This window comes from Pinus tabuliformis, chromosome Q (assembly GCF_031772625.1).
Source record: "Pinus tabuliformis cultivar Carrire ecotype Pingquan chromosome Q, CPIR1, whole genome shotgun sequence".
Classification (NCBI taxonomy): Eukaryota; Viridiplantae; Streptophyta; class Pinopsida; order Pinales; family Pinaceae; genus Pinus; species Pinus tabuliformis.
The window spans coordinates 890,210,479-890,237,176 of NC_142296.1; the positions used below are offsets into that span (position 1 = coordinate 890,210,479).

General features: G+C 37.7%; 1 protein-coding gene across 1 annotated transcript in view; it reads right to left on the minus strand.

Annotated features, from left to right (window-relative positions):
* LOC149222327 (putative pentatricopeptide repeat-containing protein At3g23330) overlaps nucleotides 1–19,529 on the minus strand; it is a 139,004-nt gene extending 119,475 nt beyond the window's left edge. Inside the window, exons 1-2 of the mRNA XM_089387569.1 lie at nucleotides 19,095–19,529; nucleotides 18,745–18,991 (exon numbers count right to left, since the gene is read on the minus strand). Coding sequence (XP_089243695.1) covers nucleotides 18,745–18,991; nucleotides 19,095–19,529 — 682 coding nt within the window. The remainder of the gene's footprint in view (nucleotides 1–18,744; nucleotides 18,992–19,094) is intronic.
* Nucleotides 19,530–26,698: the final 7,169 nt, after the last annotated feature.

Genomic DNA, 26,698 nt, shown 5'->3' on the forward strand with positions numbered 1-26,698 from the left:
AAGAAAGATCAATAGAGAAGCTCATGGTGGAGAATAAATATCTAAAGAAACTTCTTCAGATTCTTGAGGAGAAAGAGGATGCATTTGAGGAAAAATTTTCTGATTTGAAAAATTAGTTGGATAAGGCAAGAAAGATTAAAGAGGAGATTCACAGTCAGATTAAGGATTAGATCAACCATTGTAAGGAATTAGAAGTAGTATAGGAAGAAAGAAGATCAAGTTAAAAAGGAGAAAATGAGGCAAAAATCAAAGACCCCAAAGCAGACATTTCCAATATAAATGAAGGAAACCAAAATCATAATCAAGAGCCAACGAATGTGCCTAAGAAAAATATGGGATGTTTTAACTGTCAAAATTTTGGTCACATTTTAGCTAATCGTAGAAGAAAAATGAAAAACAATTCCCAGCAAAAGAAGTAGTCAGATGAGAAGAATTCTCAAGCAGTCAGTCAAGGAAGAGTGGTCCCATCAATTTCCAGGTACAAAAACTCCTTTTACGGGTATTGTTAGTTATGTAATGGCTCATTAGGGGAACTTTGAGATCTAAAATACACCACCTAAGGAAATTATAAAATAATAGTGGAAATAATAAAATAATATTAGATTGCATCATCAAATTTTAGAGGGAAAAAAGAAAAAGCTACTTTTTCAAATCATATTTTTGGCTTAGCTCCCTATGGGCTTACTCAAATTTTGAGCGGGAACACTTGTTGGATGCATAATTTGATTCCTCATATAAAGAGTACACATGTTACATACTTTCAATGGACTGTGCTACACGAAAAATGAGAAATACATGAAAAATGTGATTGCAATCACGTTTTTTCATGTACTTCTAATTTTTCATGTAGCAGGGTCCATCAAGAGTATGAAACATGGGTACTCCTTGGATGAGGAATTAAATTTTGCATCCAATGAGTACTCCTGCTCGAAAATTGAATAAAACCTTAGTGAGATAAGTTAAAAATACAAGTTGAAAAGTAGTTTTATTATTTTATTATTTTTTAATATTTTTACTTTTTTACCCAAAAAATGGTGAATCATCCCCCATGGTTGACATCATCATCTTAAATCCTATTGGTTCTTATAAAGTTTATTTTGGTTGTACATTTATCTTAGAAGACCCATTTTAGACCTCAAAAGTTCTCTTATGTTGAGCATAAATTTGTTGATTGTAGGGTTTATGGCATAAACAGTAGAAAGAAAACCAACCAAATATTTGAGTTCTTTCTACCATATCTTGGACATATGTTTTATCTATGAAAATTTAGGCTATAAGTCTAAAGACTGCAAGTTTCCTATAGCCACCATGGAGTCTATTTGAAGGAAAAAGAGTCATTTTGTGATTACTTCTAGTGTGCATAAAAGCAATCAAGAAGTGAACACCAAGAGAATCTAGAACAGAAAGGAGAAAAAGGAAAATTGAGGCCAGCGCAGCCCCATGGGGAGCTTGAAGCAGAAATTGCAAAAATGCAGGGGGAGATCCTCCAAGAAAAAATGTCATCAACTACTAGTGTAAGTATCATCTTGCTTATTATTTCTGTGTCTTCTTTGAAAGGTCCAGTTAAATCTGAATGTATCAGTTGAGTTTGGTCATATAACTCCATGTACTTTCCTGCAAATCTATGTCTAGATCTTATGTTTGAGTACCTTGCACAGTAAGGAAGTGTTTGCACTTGACAAGAAATCAATGATTATTCTTTGAAAATTAAAAAGGGAAAAGAGAAAAAGAAGAAGAGTGCGCATTTGATTCAATTTTTACCATGCCCATAATGAGGAAATACTTGCACAAATAAAAGTCAATAGATATTTAAAAATAAAAGGGGGGAAATGGAAAACTGAAAAATGAGTTGAGTTAATCTAGTTTTTCACTCAGTAAATCTTGGTTGGAGCTAATTAATTGTTTTAAAAGTCCAGTAAGTGTGAGTGGGTTTTGTAGAGCATGAGGATTTTTCGTTTATTAGTAGCGCTAAGAATAAAAGTGGTATGTTTGATTGGTGTGAAGAAGGTAGAGATGAATGAAATTATGGAGGTAAGCATTTAACTTTTGAATGGGTAGCACAAGGTTCTGGGTGTATGAACTCCTTGATATTGCAATAGTTAGCTATTAGAATATATTTGATTCGATCTCCAAAGGGAAATGGTTTTGATTTGGTCTTGGAGCAATGGTCATTAATTTCTTGAACTCAAGTAGCATATAGAGGTAAGTATGATAACTTTGGGTGAGAGCAAGTATGTGACCCTGCGAAGAGTCAAGTGCGATGCATGAAGGTTCTAACACATGGAATGGAAAAGGAGGTGTGTCCCTTAGAAGCCTGTAATAGTACACAACTTGAAAGGAACACATGAGCATAATGACATCACAAGTTAAAATGTAGAATAGTCCACAAATTAAAGTGATGAGTTAATCCAACAACATGCATTCAGCGTGATTCGTACAATTTCATACAAAGTAGTTTATAAGAAAATTCTTAAGTTAAATAACATACATTGTGAAAGCAACCAGAATAGTCCAACTACAATAACAACATATGCATGAAAGCATGTTGGCTATGATATTATTATTATAACTTAAAGTTTCATCCATATATACACCATTGACGACCACTAGCCCCAATAGTGGAATATTACAGTCAAGAACACATGCTTCTCCAAAGAAGTATACTCGCTCTACGCTATGGAGAAGCCAGGGGTCATCACAATACTGGCAAGCCTTTTCTAAGCCTAAGCCTAGCCAAAATCTTGGCTACCAAAAACCTGTTTTATGAGTTATGAGGTTCTATTTATAACAAAGGGTGGTGTAACCCTTGACATTCCCCTTTGTGACTCTTTGAATCCCCTCATGACTCTTCAACTTCTTTACAAGTAACTCATTACATAACATGATGACCTTTCACGTTCCATTAGTGACACTTGGAACATATTTACAAATAATATTACATTTCCACATGTACCCATGTAATATAAAATAGGGTAGAGACAACATAACAAGACAAAACACTATGATTTCAAATTTTGGGGAAAGAGCAACTTGGAAACCTCCACTTGGTGCTTCTCAGACACATATTAATGCCAAACCTAGCACTGTGTGATGATGTCCCCAAACTGCTTGATGGTGTCAATCTGATAGCGGACTCATGCCTCCATGACATCTAGGTATATGGTCTTGGAAAATGTATCCAAATCATTTTGAAGCATGTGCAACATGGTGTTGACCATGACAGGACTGTTAGATTCAGTATTTGCATATTGCCATCAGTGATCAAAACCCCTCTTTTATATCATATTAGGGTCCCATTCTAAAATTTTTGTCATTCCACCTAGATCCTCATTTAAAAATTTAGTCACTGATGCTAGCCCTATGTCAAAAGCCTTACTCTCTCTCAAAAAATCAATATTTGTTGGCCCACCTTCATGTGTCCTACTCAGCATACATTGACCATAAAGGTTCATTTCATCATGTTTTGTGTCAGTCAAGTCCACTTGGAGTCTACTCATTCAAGGTCCCAATAGGTCACTAGGGTTCATTCTTTCAAGGTCCAATAATACTCCATTTCACTGCATAAAGCCAACAAAAAAGTATGAGAGTCAGAAAAATAATATCCTTTTGTCATTTGAAAAGGATTGGTAAACATGTGAATATGTTTTCCCAAGTTATAATTTTTATTCCAAGTATAAGTTCTATTTCAGAGTGTAATTTTGTTTCAAAAAAAGATATGTAATATTTTTTTTAATCTATGTAGTTTTATGTTCATTATATGTAATAAGTCACTATTTATAAAGTTCTCAACTCAAAGAACTATGTGCAAACTTCATATAAGCAAATTCAAATATGAAGAATGCCAAAACTCCATGCATCATCAACCTACAAAAGGAAAATTAGAGAGTAAAGGGAAATTAGCAAGCATTTCAAAAAGAAGAAATGAAACATTAGAAAGTGGGTTTTAAAGCTAAAAGATCAAATTCATTTGAGTATAAAGGCCTTCCTATCATCTAACTCAGCTCCATTTTCCTCTTATCATTTCTTGAGCAAACCCCAAGAGACCATTTTTCACAATTCTGGGCAAAAATCAGCAAAACGGAGTAGGCGCTACACACTTGCCCGATGATGCTCACTTGCCACGGGCACTAAGTGTTCCCTTTAGGTGTTGTGTTCTTTCTATAGGCACTACGCACTTGCCACAGGCATTGTGCGATTGTCCAGGAGAGCTAAAATCGCCTCCTCAGTTCCACTAAAGTTGCATTCAACCTCCCACAAGTAAGTAAATGTTGAAGACACATGTTTCTTCCTCCGAAAATCTTTCTCATGGTGTTTTCGAAGTTTGTTGAAGACTTGGTGTTATTTTCACATCTAAACCCTAGTATCTCCCATAAAAATACCCTTGCACTCTCAATTCCTAAATTTTAACTCCCCTACACTTTCAGACACCCCCTACACCCTCATTCCCTTTTCCTAAACCCTTTTATCCTAAATACTCTCTAAAACCTTGTATCTAAACCCTAAGTCTTAGGTGCTACAATTACCTAGGCTCCCAAACCCCTACATTGCAAAAAGATTTCCCATCCCTAAAATATATCATATTAATACCCCATATCCTCCTCCATTAAATACGTCCCTTCACCCATATCCTTCATATTTCCCTTCCCCATTCCCTATTCCCAAAATAACCACATTCCAAAAAACCTAAACCTCCTTGGGGTTTGATATTAAAACACTATGGTAGAAGAGGAATATAAGCCATACAGTGAGGAAAACGAAATAGAGGAAGAAGAAACAGAGGTCAAGGAAACACAAAAAGGAGGAAAGATACTCAGATTTGAGCCAACAGATCTCAGGGAACTCTTGGCATCTCCTATGGCTGTGACATCCTTCAAATGTCTAGGCTATTATGATTTCTGTGAGCAAGTTCACACAGTACAACACCATCCTATGTTGACTAGGCTCTTCATATCTAAACTCCAAGACAAACAAGTCACTTTAGCAGGTGTCACTTTTACTTTATATACTACCATTATATTAGCTGCCACTGGAATCCTAAATGTTGGGGAGAAATGGTTTAAACAAGGTAAGTTGGAGAGACATTATTATGATCCTTTCATAAAACCAAGGCACAAAAATGAAATAAAGGGCTATTTTCTTTTTTCTCACCTACTAGACATATATGCTCCCATGATGAAAATTATCATGAAATACTTTTCATGTGAAGGTAGGTTTTCTAGGCTTTACTCCTATCACATACAGCTTTTAATGCATTTCACAAGGGTAAAAATGCTTAAGATACCCTACTATTTGTTCTGGAGAATTGATAAGATGACCTACATTATCGATGAAATGGAGTATGAACATCAAATGAATAGTCTCTTTCAACATTCCCTCATTAAAATCATAGTCCTTTATCATCTCAAAGAGCTCAACATTGCATGGAGTACCTTCATAACCAATCCCATATTCACTAATTCATCTACTCAAAAAGTTCAAACTATACCTTCATCATCTCACCCTTCCACCTCCATTCCTCCATCTCAATCCATAGATTATTCATCCTCATCTTATCAGTTAGCTTCACCATCACCTCCATCATCACCATTTCATGATCATATCCATTCAACTAACAGAGATGAAATCAGAGAGTAGGAGCAGATTGAACATGTTGAGGTCATCAAGCCTAAAGGGGCTGATTTGGGCATTTTGACACACATTTATGAGAGAGGCCATAGGCAGGTGTTTGCCCCACAAATTGTGGGAGGGGCCTTGCCTTCTTCATTAGAAAAGAATGTATAGAAGGGCAAGGAAAAGATGACAGAGACAGAGATTCAGCATGAGGAGGAGGACCTCCATGAGACAAAGCAAGATTTTGACTTGGTTGACCTAAGTGAGCGTGATGATAGTGACAGCACAAGCATTGTCATCAAATAAAAAGATGAACTCATCGGGGAGCTCCAGGTCAACCTAGAGAGAGAAAAATGCATTATCTCATATTATGAGTAGGAGAATAAGAAGCTTCAAGCCAAACATGATGTCATGAAGATTAAGCTCATCAAGGCAAAGAGGAAAGTAATGAAAGCCAAGTCATTTCTAGATGAGGCCCATGACAGGTATGGTGAACCTGAAGAAGAGAAAGAACCTAGAAAAATACCTAGAACTAGAGGGCTGAAAAGAGCTCGAGAACTAGAGAAATGAAAGGAGGCTGAGTTTGCAAATGAGCTCACATGGAATGTGTAATTTTCCATCTTGGTCAATGAAAACTGGGAGCATTGGCTTGATAAGGTGAATCAGAATCTAGAGAAGCTCCTAAACAAAGCTAACTAGCAAAATGAAATTCAGAAGAAGATGGCAAAACACTATGTCAAAAGAGAAAGGATTTCCAGGGAAAAATTCAAAGATGCAAAGGAAAAAATTGAAGCCCTAACTCACCAAAAGGAGAAGGAGAAGCTTGACATACTTGTAGAGGCTTCACTCCAATCCTAGCTATGCCAAACATCATCTCATTAACAAATTTTGAAGTCTCTTAGCATATTTTGGCAAAGATATGTTTTTTGTGTTTTTTAGGCAATTTAAATATCAGTTGCATGGTCAAACGCACAGCGCCTAGGGCACAACACACTTTTTTGGGACACTTTTTGGAGAAATGGAAGCCACCAATGGATGAAGAAGGACCAATATGTCTAGGAAAACCATGTTTCCAGCCATGTTTTGCTAAATTGGCAGGTGAAAAGGGAAAAACTAGCAAAACATCATGTTTCTGCCCTCTTTTTCAGCTAGGCACTGGGCACTTGAAAAATCTTGGGAGAATGAATTTTTGGAGAGACAAATCAAGCCAATTTTAAAAAATAAAGGCATACTGGGAACTTATACTGGATAAGCTTTCCAATGAGCTATCCTAGGCTCAATTTCGACACCGGGAAGGTAGGAAAAAGTGGGTCTGAAGATGGCATTATGCGCTTGCCACAAGCACTGCGCACTCGACACAGGCACTGCACACTTGACAGTTGGCCTAGCTTTTCACTGTTCTTCTCTAGATTTGATTTTTACCTATGGGAAATCAAAATTTTACTGATGTAATTGATATGATATATGTAATTATGGTCTTTTACTATTACCTATGGGTAAATGCATTAGGTTAATATTCTTCATCATGTCAAGTGAATCAGTTGCAATGTAATTAGGGATGAGTCACTTTGACCACCCTACACTCTAGCTATCAGTTTATATTTTGCGGGAATTTCTCTTCTTCTCATGGATTTTGCCCTTAAGGTCGGTAAGAGTTTGTTTACAGGTCTATATCTTCCCTTTCTTTACTCTTTTTAGAGGTTGGACTCCATTGGATGTTGTACTAGTGTTTCAGTCTTTGGCATGGAATATATTGGATGAGTTTCAGCTATTTTGGTGGGATTCCTATGGCATGGTATTTTGATATTTTTTTTTCTTTAGTTACATGTGTGTGAATGTTTTTTATCTTCCATGATCCATTTTACTTCTAAATATGTTTTATTTTCAAAGGGTGATAAGCAGAATTCATATTCTATGCTCTGTTTTGGGAAAATCATCATAATTTGTTTCATTTCTTCAGTTTAAAAAGAATTCGTGATTTTCATGATCCTTTTAGCACCTCATTAGTCTAAACAATTTCATTAATAAACTACAAAGTTTTAAAGTAACTTTCCTACCTTGCCCCATCAGATGTCTGCAATTTTGATTTTCTTGTGCCTTGACCTAGTTCACTCTCTGAACTAATTCACTCATCTAGTGACTACCCCAATCAAATCAAATAAAAAAAACCTCTGCACTTTATACCTAGCCTAAAACCCTAACCCATCTAGCCCTCTTGGCTATGATTATTTGGAGAGAGCCCTCTCTGGCTTGGTAGGGCTAGCTACCAAGTCAAAAGATTGGTCTGTGGTTACCTCAGCTGGACTCTTCCTCAGCCTTGGAGATATGGAGGGTCATAAAATACTGGTGCCATTGTCGGGGACTGAAAGATTCATTTTCCCTGGGTGTATGACAAGTTTTCATTGGAATTTGGTCCTTTGGATGATGGGACTAAGTTTCAAACAGGCTTATTCCATAATTACAATGTCAATATTGTAGAGTTGTCTTCAAGGAGACAAACAAGATCAAATTCCGCATCCTAATCTAGCTTATTCAGTCGAAGGTATTCACAGCTTGTTCAAAAATAAAAGAAGTTTATAAATCACAAGTTAAAATCAAACCTCATTCCATTGGTAAGCTCTTGATCATTACTTGTTAAAATTTTCTATTGAAAGAAATTCCTTGGTGGTGAAGTTTGAAGCTTTCTTTGTTTCACTCAAGTTTGAAATATATTACCTTACATAGTCTTTGACCCTGTTAAGATTCTGGATCTAAAAAGATATACCAGGTCAAACCCTGACCCAAACCCTCCTTCTCCTATTGATGATCCTAAAAGATTTTTAAGAAAGCATAAATTCCCTTTCCCCAAGATTGAAAGCACAAAGTTGGAATTCCTTGCCAGATCAAATATTGAGTATTAAGGATATTCCTTTTGATATTAAATTCAAGCTTTCCCTATTTTGTTTGATGTTTGAGTCTTGTCTTACAGAGGAAGTGTTTGATCCCATAAAGTTTGATTCATACTTACCTACCTTAAAATATTTGTTTAATCAACCTTCTGCTACATCACAGTCTTCAAAACTTGAGCACGAGATTTGGTCTAATTTTTAGAAACTTCAAAGCCTACTGATCAATTACAAATTACTGTGGAAAAAGCCTATATCCAGTATCAACTTGAAATCTTACCTTCTTCCATACCCTCTACTACACCTCCAAAAACAATTGTATCCACACTTACAACTTTATCCCAACCAACTCAACCCATTATAATCCTCGTACGCCCTCCCCCAGTAGTCATGGCGAGATTCTCTCCCATACAATTACCTGGTCAGTTGGAAGTTTTACCTCAGAACTATGTCTAGAGACTTCCTATTTTTGATGGAAGACCGAGAGTCATAGCACAACAACATATTGACAAGATGGTTGATTTTATTGATTTAGAGGAGGTTGATGATGACAATGCCAAAATGAGATTAATGGATCAAATTTTTTCTGGAGATGTGAAAAAATGATTTTGCGGTTTGGTAGCAACTCCATTGATACTCCTCAGAGGTTAAATGAGTTTTTCTTAGCCGAGTGGCAAGAAAATAATAATTCATTACAGATCTTCACTGAATACAATAAATTGAAAAGGAATCCTAACGATACAGTTCAAGAGTTTACCATAAGGTTCAATTAGATCTACAATTCCATTCCAGATAACATGAAACCTCCACCTGATTTGGCACTTCAATATTATCCAGATGCTTTTGATCTGGAGATGGCTTATCAACTAAGGGAAAGAGATCTTGTCACGCTTGAAGAAATGCAAAATAATGTTGTAAGTGTGCAAGCAAACTTTATGATTAATGTAAGGGCCTGTTTCCTATTATGAGAGCCTCAACCTATTATACACTAATAGATCTATTTTCCCGCTGATTTAAAAGTTAAAAATAAAGAACTTGTTGGTCTTCTCACATAGCTTTAAACATTTAACATCTTATCATTTTATCATAAGCAACATAAGTTAAGGTGAGCATTCTATTGATATCAACTTGACAAGAGTAGTCCATGGAAAAATACCTGCTCCGACGGTTGATGATGATACCTTTGTCTTATAGCTCCAGCTGAATGCTCCTTCTGACCGACCCAACCGGATTTGCCTCCCAGCCAACTAGGAAACAAATTCCTAGCCCAGGAAACCTCCACAGGTTCCCTAGCCCTTCGTGCCCAAGTCCAACTAGATATAGTGTGTCCTCAAGAAGAATGTGCAAAACTAGATAATGATACTTTCCTCCTCTCAAACCCAAGAAACCTCCACAGGTTTCCAAGGTCTCCCCAAAATCATAACAAGGCCAAACAATCACAACCAACCCCCACAATTCAAGCAAGACTTCCCCCCTCTTCTTCCTTCCCCCTTCCCTTTTTATACCCTCTTTCCTCAACCACCTCTCATTAATGTCATTAACTCTCACCCATCCTTGGTTGACTTCTCTTCTAAGCTAGGAGTGCATTTGGAATTGTGACATGAATATAAAATTAAGAATTTAATGGGAAAGGATCATGTCTTCTCCCAAGTAAATATGAAAAGTACATTTGGGAATGTGAAGTGTAATTACATGGAGAGGACCATGTCTTCTCCTTAGTAAATGTGAGGGTACATTGGGGAATGTGAAATGAATAAATATATATTGATGATAATATGGAGAGGACTATGTCTTCTCCAAAGTAAATGTGAGGGTACATTGGGGAATGTGAAATGTGCTTACATGGAGAGGACCATGTCTTCTCCTTAGTAAATGTGAGGTTACATTGGGGTATGTGAAATGAATAAATATATTTTGAATTAATGGAAGGAGACCATATCCTACATAACATTCAAATTGAGAAGGTAAGTGGGGAATTTGAATAATGGAAATCATAAATTTATTTTAGACCAATATTTCTCAATATTTTCAGATAATGTAAATATTAACACAATTTGTAGGATAATATTTAAGTGGGGCATTACATACACCTCTCCTTCAGAAAACTTCGTCCTGAAGTTAGAATGAAAAGATACAAGGAGTTTGAAAGCATAGCAAACCAGAGAGAGTTATAGCATTAAAATTCGATAAGTCAGACAATGGCATTACTTCCCATCAAGAGTCTCCAACTGATCTATATCTTCCTATCCACCCTGGCCTACTTCCGTTCCCGCCCTATCCATCCTCTGCTGCCTTATCAGTGGCAAAGGCCATACTGACCACTTATAAAACCATCATGGTGGAAGCGTCGAATGACTCGACCAAACTTTCCCCAGCAGGAATCTGGCAATCGTCATCACACGTCTAGGGGGAGCATTCAGTTGTCCTCCCCACGATTCCAGGTTTTGGAGGATACATGGTGGGAAACACCTCCACCCCTCCTTCAGAGCACGGACCACACTACAGAGCTAGTTGGACTTGTCATCGAATAATCCAGTCAGGTCGTCTTGCCACCTGTCATTTGCATTTTTTTTCTCGTGTCATAAAAGTGCATATCAAGTAGATACCAATGAAGTAAAATAATGTACATTATACCTTCCTCATGAGAGGTCTCATCCTTCCCTCTTGGCTATCACATAGTTATTTTCCCCTGCGGGTTAGCCTTTCATTCGTACATTTATATAACAACAAGACATATAATCATCACATTACTAAGTCTAGTATCCATGTGTCAATCTAAGAATTCTCGCTAAGTCATTCATTTAAATAAATCATATCCACTTGAGCTATATATGAACCAAAGTAATTCTGATAAGTTACGCACTAGGTAGTCCATCACTAAGTGAGTCATACATGTAGTCCATACATCAACCATTTCTATCATTAATATCAAATCTATCAACGGATTCATATAAGTAGTTTCACGTGTCCAACCAATGCATCAATATTACATAATGTTCATAAATGATAACATGGAACTACAAAGTAGAGCCCTAGCATGGGTAGATATCTAAGTCAAAATGGGCATCACAGATTCTCATGTGACAACCTTGTGAAACCCCCTGATAACATTTAGAGTTGAAACAGATTCAACTGTCCACCATGGAAAATAGCATTTGAACTCAGATATGCTATAAGGTGGTACCAACCAAAATATTGGCAAGCAACAGATTAGCGCACTATCAATTCCACTAGAAGGCGCTAGTATAAGCTTCATGCATATAATTTCTTTAATACCTCGGGATCTATGACATAGATTCCATGCTATATGAATCTTTATTCACCCTTGAATCTATAACTTTTTGTTTTAGCTTTCTCTTTTCCTTCAATTTGTTCCTAACCTAAGAAATTGCCATCCAATGAAAATCACATAATCTAAAATTGAATGGACAGAGAGATATTTTGCTATGTTAGCTAGTCGCAATGCTAGGATATAGAGAGTAGGAAACTAAGGAAAGTTACTAGCAGAGATCCTAGATCGAATGAACAAAAACAAAATAATTGAGAAGGATTATGTTATTGTTAATGAAAAAGATCCTAGATTCCTAAATCAAAGAAGTACTGCACAATAATTAGCAAGGACTACTTTTTTTTTTCTTTTTTTTTTTGCATCAGCATTTGTCAAATAGAAAAATCCACAAACTTGGTCTTCGTAGATCCACATATAGAAAAATGCTCCTCTACCCAACTAGTGATGTTTAGGAACATTGAAATGGGTGCATTATGGGAACAACAGAGATATAAAATGTAGGACAGCAGTAGGAAAACAGAATAGAAACTTCCATTCCAAATATATTGGTTAATTCCCAATATAAGAAAATAAAATCCAAATCCTATATCATTAATGTCAACATCTATGAAAATTTGTCCAAGATCAAATTCTAATGGCACCATAAGAATTCCAAATTTTACAAGCATTACAATCTAATGCAACATTCAAAAGTTCAGAGATAACATCTGAGCTATATGAAACAAAGAACATCACAAAGGCCACCATCAATATCATTAGTACTTAGAGAACTATAAGGATGAACTTATGCCATATAGAGATATTAATCACCAAACCCTGCATTTATCAAGAAATAATATTTCCAAAACTTAAATATGGCACTCTTTTGTTTTGAAGGGCAAACCTTATATCCTCGATGACAAGTAAAATACCTTTAAGAGTGAATAATAGAAGTCTAATTGAAAATTTAGCCTCTACTATTAGACAATTACAAAATCATTAACATAGGCAACAGAGAAATAGCTCCCCACAGGTTCATCCTCTAATAAATTTAGATATTATCATATATCCATGAAAATGGAGCTAATTTATCATATATCCATAAGTTTGTAGTTACTACCAACTGCATTGTATTAAGGTTTCTGTCAATAACAATGAGAGGTGAGCTGGGACACTGAGAGTGGGGCAGTGGAGACTTGGGCTCGAGATCCCTCCTACATCATGTGGTTGTTTCCCAAAGGGTTCAGTTCACCCCACAAGGAGGCAATTGTTTGTTCAGTGGTTGAGCCTCAAGGTCATTCTCTTAGGAGGGGTGGTATATGAAAACAATATACACTGTAAATGTTGTCCCAACTCTTGATAGGTTGTGGATGCTCATCGCTTAAACTTTATAGAGGAAGCATTTGCCTTCAAATCAATGTCAGTAATTTTTAAAGGTTCTGGTAAGTCTAAATTTGACCATCTTTGGTTAAGTTGTACAGTTTCATAAAGTAATCCGAGACTTAGTTTAATAATTTTAATTTTTAATATGATATGCTAATATAATTCAATTACGATGCAATAAATAAGTTGTGCTAACTTCAATTGTCCAATAACCTGGGATTCAATGAACAATAGTGATAAAAATTTGAGTAAAATTTTGACATTTTCTCTCTTTCGCTTCTATCAATTTTATTTTAAAAATTTAAAATTATTTGTTATCTGGGTGAAAATTGATTAAAAAAAACTCATCAAAACCATTTTGGTTATAATAATGCCAATACAATCTGCAAATGCGTTTCTGATAGTGAGCATTTCCAATTGTACGAAATGCATTTCCTAGTCATGTTTGTTCAGCTGAAAACACATTTCAGGGCTATACGACATGTGTTTAATGAATGATACAACCCTATACTACACATTTCCTGCAACTTGGATTTGTTTAATAATCTCAAGGAATTTTGAGTAACCCATATCGCTCTGTAAATTATATGCCTAAAGCTGAGGCTGTTTTTAAATTATTGTTATGAATCTTTATTTCCGTTAAAAAGAAAATAATACTTCTATCCAAATCAAGTTAGCCAAGAAGCCTAGTGACTAGATCATATATGCTCTAATGTTGAAGCCACAACATACATTCAAATTTGAAAAAAATCACAGGTTGCCCACAAAAGAACTAAATAAAATCCTAGATAGTCTTTCACAGTGAAACACCATTGATTTCTTGAGTGATTTGCCACCCCTCTTGAAAACTACGTGAGAAGCATATATCTTAGGCTATATACAATGTATAAACAGACTGACCAATTTGCCAGCCCTTGAAATCTAGGCACATACCATATTTGAACCAGATATATTTTAACAACCAAAGAAAATAAATTTCCCATACTATGGTGCCACATGTTAGGAACAACCTTTAAGGCATTGCAATCCTTCAATCGTCATGGAAAATCTCCAGTTATAATTAGAAGTTTCCAAAGTGCAAGAGAGCAATGACCACTGTAATAGCCATAAGAGAGCAAAATGAAGGTGTTGAATCATGAAGGGATTATGAGACAAAACAGTTCATTTCACAGAGCCACATCTCGTATTATATTTACCCTAAATCTATAAACCTCTCATACACAGAATTGGTTGCCTGCCAATAAAATGATTTAATAAAGAATGCTAAAAGTGATATTATCATTCCACATAAAACCAGAAGAAGTATCTCATAAGCACACGTTACCCCACATCTCCATGACAGCATGCCGAATAACTAAGGGATGCCTACCGAAGCCTGATTCGTACTGTGCCCAGATTTACATAGGAATAAATACAAATTATCCAAAATCGATCATGAATGTTTACTCTGTGCTCTTAACTTGCATGGCCCCCATCCATATTTACTTGTTGAAATTCATGTTCAGAGAAAGTGATTCCTTTGCTCCATTCTCCAGCTTGGTCATTCTTCTTTCCTCTTCCGAGGGAAACCATTATGCTATTAATTTTCCATGCCCAATGTAAATTTTACCTTCTTAAGAGGTAGTTTATAACTTTATACCCCATGTATTTTTCAAAAGTAGCTTCCAACCCATCAGAATAACGAACTAAATCTTTCAACATAAATATCTTCATATTTTATTAAACTAAGACACTCATTTTCAAACACTCTAAGAACTTTCAACCATCATTAATATTACTTAGACTACTGCTGCCATTGCTAAGGTTATAATAACCTCGACATATCACAACAGAGAATTTTGCCTAAAGTTTGCCCACTGAATAAAAGATTCTATTTGAACTCCAGCTCAAAGCAAAAAGGTCTATGTTATTTTATGGTACCCAATTTAAACTCTGGGTACATGCAGAGAATTCTGGCTGTGCCCAAGTGTTGTTATCTGCCAAGAAAGATCAAGTCCTATTAGCTGGCAGCCTATCTTGCAAAGCAGTGCATAAACAAGCTTTAGGACTCCAAAAACTTACTAGACTGCCCAACGCAACAAGGAAACAATACAGTGACCTGTAGTCCCTCTGCCTTCTTTGCTTCTTACTTGGGGATGCATTCAATACCCTTTTTAGCCTTTTACTATACAAAAGCAAAGCAGTGCACTGACTAGACTTGAACCTTTCTTTAAAATATATGGATTTTCAACTTTATATTCTTCTACATTACTTTAAGAAAAGATAAAATGGCCTGAAAAATGCAGTACCGAGAATTCCCTCTGACCCTTTTCTTGCCACAAATGCTGCCAAATGTCCATAGACAATTTTATAAATTCTGTAACGTGACTCAGGTTCAAAACTCTGCGGTAGCTGGGAGGAGACACCTAAAATCTAGTCATGTCAAAAGTTGGCATCAACCAGATCATGTGCAATCCCTGGATGATTTTGACAGCTTAGATGCCCTTGGGTTTGGTTTCTTAGACAGGCTAATCCCCACAAGTCATTGACATGCTAGCAGGATAAAAAAAAAACAAGAATAATTTTTATTTTTCTCCTTTCCCTTTTACTCCATGTTCCACCATGTAATTTAGTACTCAGAACAACAAAAAGTGCACACACCATTGTATGTTTAGTTGTCCATTCATGTTGTGAATCTGCAAGGTACTGCTTACAGCACTCACAGGCATGCCAAGCAAAATGATACAATTCAAATCCTAAAGAAACAGATGTGGTTTAGTCAGCTGTCTCCATTGTTGCACGAAGCAAATATTGTCAGGATACCAGTTCAATTCTAATAAAACCACTACAGGACCCCACTTCAATAGAACTGATAATACTCTGACCCCAGTCGTGGCCATGGTAGCTTTGAAAAAATTAACTTGGAAAGACTACCCCTCGTGTCAAATGGAAATCAACCATTGCATCTTTCACTTGTCTTTGTCAACTACATTAGATTCAAAATTGGAAGAATATCATTTTTCACTTTAAAGTACTACCATCCCTAATCCGATGATATCACATAATCAAACAAAAATTATAAACCATATCACTCAAATGCTATCTATCCACAGAGGGAAACCAAGCTATGTGGTAGTCACACATCCTCAATAAGTCCTGGACAATAGATTAGTAAAAAATTGGACCTTACATGTCCTGTTGAATTAAAAAATGCAGCACCCTGAAATAACATGAGGAGAAAGACTGCCAATCTGTCAGACTAAGGAAATCAATAACTGAACTGACAACACTGAAATTGTCCTATCTTACAATGAAGTAACTGAAATCCTCCCCTTTACCAAAACAAAAAAACAGGCATATCTTGAACATAATATATTTTGACAAAATTGATACTATAAAGCCTATCAGTATAAACATATAGGTAGATGACATCATGAGTATCCTTCTGATGGTTGTCAGATTACCAGTGTGGTTAGAAAACATATTTAGTAATCTCAATTTTTTTCAAAAAATGTCACAAGGCTCAACTCTTAGCAGCAAAATTTTGTGTTCATTAGCTGTCAAAAATCACGTTTCAAAAAGTGTTAGAAAAGATTTCATAATGTAAACATCTTAAATGTTGGGCAGAGACCCAGGCAATAATGAAGGCATTTAAATTCTAAATTGTAAAATGTATGGCATTTAATTTTTAATGGAATTACAGAAGTAGTTATAAGTGATAACATAACAGGAATTCTCAACTAAAGCAGAAATGTTAATGAAGAGATTCAGACAAGCTGCAGAGACACACAAGCATGAAATAAACCGAGTAATGCAGAGGAGATTCTGTAGCACATAAACAATAAATTTCATAAAAGCGTTTGGAGGAAACCCTCAGAAATCAAAATATGGGATGGCAAAATCTTGGTTAAGATAAATATGAAGCCTAGAACCCTTTTCCCCTGGAAAATGCAACAATGGGTATTTTCTGATACATATGTGCACTTACCCTCAAACAAATGGGAAAGTTTATATCCACTGTAAATGACAAATGAAAAGAACTGAATATGCATTGGCTATATTTAAAGTTACCTCCCGAATCAATCGTAATATGGATTCAAAATATCAAATTTTGCCCATTTTTAGGACAAATCAATTAAAGGGTGAATGGCATAACATATTGCAAATTTTTACAAAGCTAAGAACAGAATACCTAAGCCTGGTTGACCCATGAATCTTATCAAACTACCCAAGATACAAATGGTACTCGATAACAAGATATGATAATAACATGAAAGGTAAAGGAAAAATATGAGGATTATTGTGAAAAAGGAAAATTGGCTTCACTGCTATGAAACAAAACACTCTGAAGTTTTTCCAAAGTTGTAATTTCGGAATGATGTCGATCATATTTAAAGCAGGAGATATCCATCATTGTTTTTATACTAATTTTGGTAACAGTCCTAAACCTTTCTGTTGAATATTTTCAATGTCCAGCGGCTGGAGTGAAACTTGAATTCTTTTGTATTATATCCTGAATAAAGTTATCAACCTTACAGATTTACATGGCATGATAACAGGACAGAAGGAATAAGTTTCATTAGTGAAGATGCCATTGCTGTGATTCTAATTCCAACACAACTGGTTAAACCCTAAACCCTAGTGTTTACAAGCCGGGCTCATCAGTGATTCCTATGAATGGCTTGGAAATGGCTTCTTTGACTCCAACGAACGGCTTGGAAATGGCTTCTTTGGCAGCGTACTGTAATAATCTCTCAAACCATTGCAACGGCACTCCAAATGTTTATAAAACCAAAACTCATTGATCGCCGCTATATCATCGCCACAACCCTGCTATATCATTGCCACACAACCGAGAGAGGATGTCGTCGCCACTGCCCTACTATATCATTGATCACTGTCCCTAAAGTGCGTTCAACCTGTGGTAACATGAAAGTTGAGGAGTGCGTTCAACTTTTTTTTTTTATGAATGTTGAGGAGTGCGTTCAACCATTTTTTTTTATTCAGAGGACGAGTTTAATGGGGGGAGTTCTGAGTCCATGAGTGATTCTGACTCTCAGGAAGGGATTAAAGAGACTGAAACAGAGTCGGAAATTTTAACACAGTAAGCACAAAGAGAATGAACCCTTTTGGCTACCCAACTTAGCATGCAGATTGCATTTGCTGCAAGGACATGAGAATACTCTCTACAGTGATGAGAATCGAACATTCTAACATGAAAGACCATGTCATTTCTTCTAGTTCATGATCAATTAAGAATGATGGGATTCAATGATGAATGTGTGACACGAGTAGATGATCTGAGTGTGCTGGATATAGAAGATTGGAGGGCACTTAATTTATTTGTAAGCCTAATTTGACTCTGTTGTATGGTCTTAAAATGACAACACGAACAGGCATCACGCTCCCATTGGTGCTGGGTAGATATTGCAATTGGGATTGGGACGTCATCAGCGTTATGTTCTGTTTTTTTTTTTTAGTTTTGTATTTTGTTTGAAGTCGTAGCCCCATGTAATTGCAATGACACAAGTCTTTTAAACTGCCGGTAGACCGAGAACCCAATTGTGAGCTATGATACCATTCAAATTTACCTACTCATGCTTTGGAAGTACTGCCAACCCTCATCAATCAAGCTGGCATGACTGCATGCAGTCAAAACACCCACGAATGTGATGTAGGTTGGCTTCACGCCACTGTGCTCCATTTGAGAAAAGAGCCCAAGAGCATTTTCAGCATGCCCATTCATACCAAGACCCTCAATCATGGCAGTCCATGCCACAACATCTCTGTCAAGACATTTTGTCAAACAATAGACGTGCCATTTCAATACTTGCACATTTCGAATAGAGATCTGTGAGGGAGGTATCTACAAAGATGTTGATCTCAATCTCATTTCTAATCATGTAACTATGCACACACTTACCTCGTTGAAGAGCTTCGACCTATGTACATGCTCGGAGAACACTAACCATAGTAACGGGACCCGGTACCACCTCCTCTAGCAGCATTTGATGGAAAAGCGTCAATGCCTCATAGGCATGTCCATTTTGAGAATATCCAACAATCATAGAGTTCCATGACACCAAATCTCTCTCACACATTTTGTTAAACACTTGGCGTGCGTTCTCTATACTTCCACATTTTGCATATAGAGCAAGAAGGGCGTTCCCCACAAATAGATTGCAATCCAATCCGGCTCTTATTATAAAATGATGAACCTTCATCCCCTTCAGAATAAAGGGAAGAATGAGTTCATCGGGCTGTATGCCTTTCTGCCGCATTTGGGAATAGAGTAGGAGGGCTTCCTCACAGGGTCCATTCATGGCATACCCTCTGATGGGCACATTCCATAAAACACAGTCCCGTTTAGGGGAATTTTCAAAAACCAGTCGTGCATAATTCATGCAGTCGACTTTGTATAGAGGTTTATTAGTTTGCTTAGCAAGAAAATATTTCCATGAAACCCAAATCTGAATATGTGTGTACAAGCTTGCAAATATGAAGCCACACCTTCGTAAGTATCAATAACGACGTTTGGCTTCTGTTTTTGTTTCTGTTTGTTAGTGGTTTTGCATTTAATGGTAGTGGAAGCTACAGTTGGGCTACGACAATGGATGAGATAGGCATCGCCATTGATGTTGATGTTAGAGTGTGCATGAATATTTACATGCTCTTCCTTTTTAAGTATGTGACGAAATTCTGCTAAGTTGGAGGTTGCACAAGGTAGGATTGTCTGTGCCAATTCCATTCTTCAACTGAGGGGACGAGAAAGACACCCCATGTATTTATTTCCAAATTAGTAATTAGTATACGGTAAACTTCTTTGCACTCATAATACAGGGAACCCTTAATGCAAGAAATGTTACATGTAGAAAGCGAGAATAGCTAGAGTTTTTATTTTTTATCGGGAGAGGAGAATACATAAAATTTCAGAAATGTTACATTGGAAAGCGAGAATAGCTAGAGTTTTTCTTCTTACAAGGAGAGGAGAATGGGTAAAATTACAGAAATTTTATATTGGAGCAATACTTAACAACACTCTTAATTGGGGTTTAGTGGGCTTTGGGTCCAGATTTTGAACCTGGCTTTGATACCATGTGTAAGGGCCTGTTTCCTATTATGAGAGCCTCAACCTATTATACACTAATAGATCTATTCTCCCGCTGATTTAAAAGTTAAAAATAAAGAACTTGTTGGTCTTCTCACATAGCTTTAAACATTTAACATCTTATCATTTTATCATAAGCAACATAAGTTAAGGTGAGCATTCTATTGATATCAACTTGACAAGAGTAGTCCATGGAAAAATACCTGTCCCGGCGGTTGATGATGATACCTTTGTCTTATAGCTCCAGCTGAACGCTCCTTCTGACCGACCCAACCGGATTTGCCTCCCAGCCAACTAGGAAACAAATTCCTAGCCCGGGAAACCTCCACAGGTTCCCTAGTCCTCCATGCCCAAGTCCAACCAGATATAGTGTGTCCTCAAGAAGAATGTGGAAAACTAGATAATGATACTTTCCTCCTCTCAAACCCAAGAAACCTCCACAGGTTTCCAAGGTCTCCCCAAAATCATAACAAGGCCAAACAATCACAACCAACCCCCACAATTCAAGCAAGACTTCCCCCCCTCTTCTTCCTTCCCCCTTCCCTTTTTATACCCTCTTTCCTCAACCACCTCTCATTAATGTCATTAACTCTCACCCATCCTTGGTTGACTTCTCTTCTAAGCTAGGAGTACATTTGGAATTGTGACATGAATATGAAATCAAGAATTTAATGGGAAAGTATCATGTCTTCTCCCAAGTAAATCTGAAAAGTACATTTGGGAATGTGAAGTGTAATTACATGGAGAGGACCATGTCTTCTCCTTAGTAAATGTGAGGGTACATTGGGGAATGTGAAATGAATAAATATATATTGATGATAAGATGGAGAGGACTATGTCTTCTCCCAAGTAAATGTGAGGGTACATTGGGGAATGTGAAATGTGCTTACATGGAGAGGACCATGTCTTCTCCTTAGTAAATGTGAGGGTACATTGGGGTATGTGAAATGAATAAATATATTTTGAATTAATGGAAGGAGACCATATCCTACATAATATTCAAATTGAGAAGGTAAGTGGGGAATTTGAATAATGGAAATCATAAATTTATTTTAGACCAATATTTCTCAATATTTTCAGATAATGTAAATATTGACACAATTTGTAGGATAAGATTTAAGTGGGGCATTACAATTAAAAAGTCTTAGTTGAAACATGAGAAATTGGAGAAGAAAGTAACAATCAAAGAAGAACCCTCTTCTTCCACCAATCTCAAACTAGATTGTTAAATTGGAAACTAGGGCCAAACTCCATGTGGGTCGGCTTATTTATGGTAGCTAATATTTTTATTGGATCCCTCTCATCGAGAGGTGTAGGATTGATCCAAAGATCATCCGATTCCAATAAGTATTTATGGAGATATGAATTTATTTTGTTTATGTAATTATTATCAAGCCGACCAACTCTTATGTAGGCTCTAGAAGCCCAACCGACGTGTCTATTCATCACCCTCATTTTAGTATAAATATAAGAGGATTTGATGTCATTTAGACACACTCTTTAGGTGATATCCTCTCCATGTCTCGGTTTTTGGAGAAGGAGAAAATGCTAAGAGTATTTGCTATGATGATCCAATGTAGTAATGGAAGATACCTAGCCACGGTAACATGAAGTTTAATATGCTGGTCATTGAAACAACATACACAGCAATATATGCATAGGTCAGGAAGATATGTATACATAGCACACTGTAACATAGATGGTGGTCACAGCAATAAAAGGCCGCAGTCAAGCTGCAGCCCGCAGGCATAGAGTGTAATCGCAGTCAACATATGGAGCTGCAGTCACGAAGGCCGCAGTCCTGAGGTGCAGCTGCAGTGAACACACAGAACTGTTGTATCAAAAGAAGAACACGCAGTCATATATAATAAGCTCTCTGAAATCCATGTACAGGTATACGCTAAATACGTTGGGCAGTCATGGTGATATACCACGCGGGTCTTATCATATATGAGACACAGTCAATGTGTGTATGTGATACGCTATTATACATTCACCTCGGAAGTAGGTAAGGATGAAACACATTCATTCGAACACATACATATCATACACTTATATAAATGCTAGACGTTGGGCAATAAATTAATCACTGGATAGTCTTATATACGCTGCATCATGGTCTTATATATATACGCTGGGCTGACATACGTTGGTTAGTAAGAGAAGGGTGCCTCTATCATCAAGCCGCAGTCATAAAAGGGTTCATCTCATCATAAGGTAATGTGAACCATTCACTGATATTATACACAGTCATACATGTCCTAAATTATATATCTCTGCAAGTACAGGCTTAATACGTTGCCTTAATATACTATATAATAAAGCTCTAAAAGGAGCCTTAACTGCTGTCAAGAGGATCACATCTATCCACAGTTATACGCTGCTCATATACACTGATCATGGAGACAATTATGTGCTAATCATGGAGACATATATATGCAGGTCATGAAGACTATTATACACTATTCATGGTGATTCAGTGACTAAGTGCTGTCATAGAAGAACTTTAGGTAGCATGGATTTAACAGTGGTCAATCTATGCAAGTGGCAAGAGGGTTGCACTAACAATGCTGGAACCTCTCTTGGATCAATGAGAACTACTCAGTGATACTTTAGTACAGCACTGGAATAATGGGCATGTTAAATAAGGGCAGCATAATAATGTAATGGACAGCATGTTCAGTAATACTACATGATGATATAAAGGGCAACATGATAAGTAATGAGACTGCATGATGCAGCATAATGGGCACATTAAGTAAGGAGCAGCATACTGATGAACAGGGCAGCATGATGTATGAGGAGCATAAGGATAGCATGATGGTGCTACATAGCAAGGTGCAACAAATGGACGAGATGTAGCTCTAAGATAGGTGAAGAAGTCACCTTAGAGAATCAGTTGAAGAAATATGTCTTCAAATATCAAAAGTCAAAGTGTTGACTTCTATTTTAATTGTACTCTCTCTCTCTCTCTCTCTCTCTCTCTCTCTCTCTCTCTCTCTCTCTCTCTCTGCTGAACTTTGAAGATAAAAGAAGATTTGATCAAAGGGTTTCCCCACACATTGTGGGGTTTGTCCCTGGCTCGCACCATATCTTGTGTCCTCTTGCCTTGGCTTGTCTTCTGCGATTTATATTTATGTTCTATCTGCAGTTTATCTTAATGCTGATGTGATTGCTAACTGTGAAAATTTAAATAAATTGCTCTAGCATAGAACATACCTAATCTTAACATGGTATCAGAGCTGAGGTGAAGACAATGCCCAAGCAAGAGTGAAAGAGCAATCACCGAAGACAGTTGGGACAAGACAGAAGGATCAATGGGTTCCTCATAATTCACCTAGGGTGAAGTCAAAGCAGAGAATGTTATCAGAATGGCGCAGCGGAAGATTATGATGGTCCATCTTAAGATCACTTCATTGGGAAGTTCGGATCTAAGGGTGGAAGGAAAGGCAGATGCCTTGTTGAAATAAGTTCGGCCGTTATGCGAAGGAGTGTTTGAATGGCAGAGACACATCTCTTGCTGAAGATAACAATCATTCTTGGGACATCTTCAATGATCAAAATAATGACTGGTAATCCAGGTCATCAAGGAAATGGTCGACTCTTCCAGGAAAGCAAGGAACCCCAAAATCTCTTTTATGTACCTGATTGAACCTGATGTCCATCTTGAAAATGGGAGTCAAAGGTTACAGGGTGGCACTTATCGATGAAAGGTATGTGTTTGAAAATAGATCTTTTAAATATGTTTTGAGTTCAGGGTTGTATCAAGTTGCAGGAAGTCCACTAGGGACCATGTCCATTGACTCAGCACTGGAGGTCTGTGAGTCAGAAGGTGACTAGGATGCCTGAATTCAAAAAGAAGCATGAAGGTACATGTCTGAAATGTACCGAAGGAAAATATTATAAGGGGACCTTTCCCCTCATGCAGCAGGTTCACAGATTTGGAACAACCCGAGGAGTTTGCCCTCTATGGCTTGAAGAAAAACACCTCGGGCATAGTATGAGAGGATTGATAGCTGTTTAATGCAGTGGAGATTCACTAGGAGTGAAACCGATCCAAACCATTACTCGAAGGTTATGGATGATAAACCTCTCGTACTGGAACCTATGTCTGACAAGTGCAGACCCTCTCATTTATAGGACACAGAGGGAGTTGGATTCTGAATGTGAGAAGATAAGCTGCAAGCTTGTGACTGCCTCGAGGATCTTAACTTTTAGAAGTTATATGGTAATGATGTCGGACCAGATTTGGGAAATGCCTTTGAGTTTCATAAACTCATTCACATTGATGTACTTGGAGAACCTCCGTCTGGACATATGGGATGCAGTTAGCATGGTGAGCTCATATTTGAGCCTCACTGGATTGGTGCCAAGAATCTTCTGAGATATCTTCAAGGCACAATCTCTCATGGATTGAGATACACTGGCGGAAATATGAAACCACATGATTATTCGAATGATGAGTGGGCAGGTAGTATGTAGGATCACTAGAGCACTTCCCAGTGTTGTTTCTCTTTGGAATCTGCCTTGATATCCTGGATGATCAGGAAGCAGAAGTCGATGATTCTGAGCAGAATACACTGCTGATAGCATGGCCTTCTGTGAGGCAGTCTGGTTGTTGAAACTCTTCAGTGAGCTGTTTGTACACATGATGAATACCACTGTGATTCTCGGTGACAACTAGAGGTGGGATTCGATTATTGAGGAATCTCATATTCGAAAATTTCTCCAGTAGATAGACATCAAATACTGCCTTATCTGGGATATGGTAAGTTGATGATCAAGGAGGCTCCATCGCACTAAGATGATGTACAATACAAAGCCCTGAGGAAAGATCAAATTTATGATTTTCCCGAACGACTTGGAGTCATCGAGAGACCTTTGTAAAAGGGTCCTGCATGTTGCATACATTGAGCTCTGGGAGCTCTGGGGGGGCTTGCAGTTCTATTGGAGCAAGATACGACCACAGGGTGACTCACCCTCCCCCGGTGGTGTGTACTGGAACAAGATGATTCGCTCTCTTATGGGACAAGATGATACGCTCTCTTGTGTAGCAGGATGATTAGTTCTCCTGTGAGGCCTGGATTGATGTGTTCTCCATGGCGATTGTAGCAGGATTGATGTGTTCTCCTGTGAGGACAGGATTGATTAAGTTCTCCTGTCGAGGCATCCTACCCATGCAGTTTGGGACAAATGGGAAGTACCTCTCATCTGATAAATGAGTAGGGAAATGAAGTTAGGGACCATAGTAGTACCGATGGATGCATCGTTGTATCTACCATACTCCCTATGCTAGGATGACCTCCATTGATCTGGGATCAATGATACTGGTCTCGGACTAGTGGTAGGAGTTGTACATACTATGACGCTGACTTCGGGTCGGCTGAGATTGGTCTGGGACCAGTGGTACATACTCCGAGACTGACTTCGTGTCAGTGCAGTACTGGTCTGGGACTAGTGAGAGTCATACATACTATGACACTGACTTTGGGTCGGTTGAGACTGGTATGGGACCAGTGGTACACATTCTAAGACTAACTTCGGGTTAGTGGAGAATGATATGACTCATTCTCGATCAATTCTTCTTCTTCATAGTTCAGCAGAGCTGAGCAGAGCAGAGCTAGCAGAGCCAACAGAGCTAAGCAGAGCAGAGCTAGCAGAGCCAATAGAGCTTAGTAGAGCAGAGCTACCATAGCCAGTAGAGTTGATCAGAGCAGAGCTAGCAGAGCCAGCAAAGCTAAGCAGAGCAGAGCCATCAGAGCTGAGCAGAGCAGAGCTATCAGAGCCAGCAGAGCTGAGCAGAGCAGAGCTACCAGAGCCAGCAGAGTAGAGCAGAGCCAACAAAGCTGAGCAGAGTTGGGCAGAACAGTGCAGGGCACTGATGGCAGAGATAGTACAGTCAGACTTATGGATCAATGAATGGAGTTCTCCCTAGTTGAGAGGGAGTGTTAAATTGGCAACTAGGGCCAAACTCCATGTGGGTCGGCTTATTTATGACAGCTGATATTTTTATTGGATCCCTCTCGTCGAGAGGTGTAGGATTGATCCAAAGATCATCCGATTCCGATAAGTATTTATGGAGATATGAATTTATTTTGTTTATGTAATTATTATCAAGCCGACCAGCTCTTATGTAGGGTCTAGAAGCCCAGCCGACGTGCCTATTCATCACCCTCATTTTAGTATAAATATAAGAGGATTTGATGTCATTTAGACACACTCTTTAGGTGATCTCCTCTCCACGTCTCGGTTTTTGGAGAAGGTGAAAACGCTAAGAGTATTTTTTATGATGATCCAACGTAGTAATGGAAGATACCTAGCCGCGGTAACATGAAGTTTAATATGCCAGTCATTGAAACAACATACACAACAATATATGCTTAGGTCAGGAAGATATGTATACACAGCACGCTGTAACATAGATGGTGGTCACAGCAATAAAAGGCCGCAGTCAAGTTGCAGCCC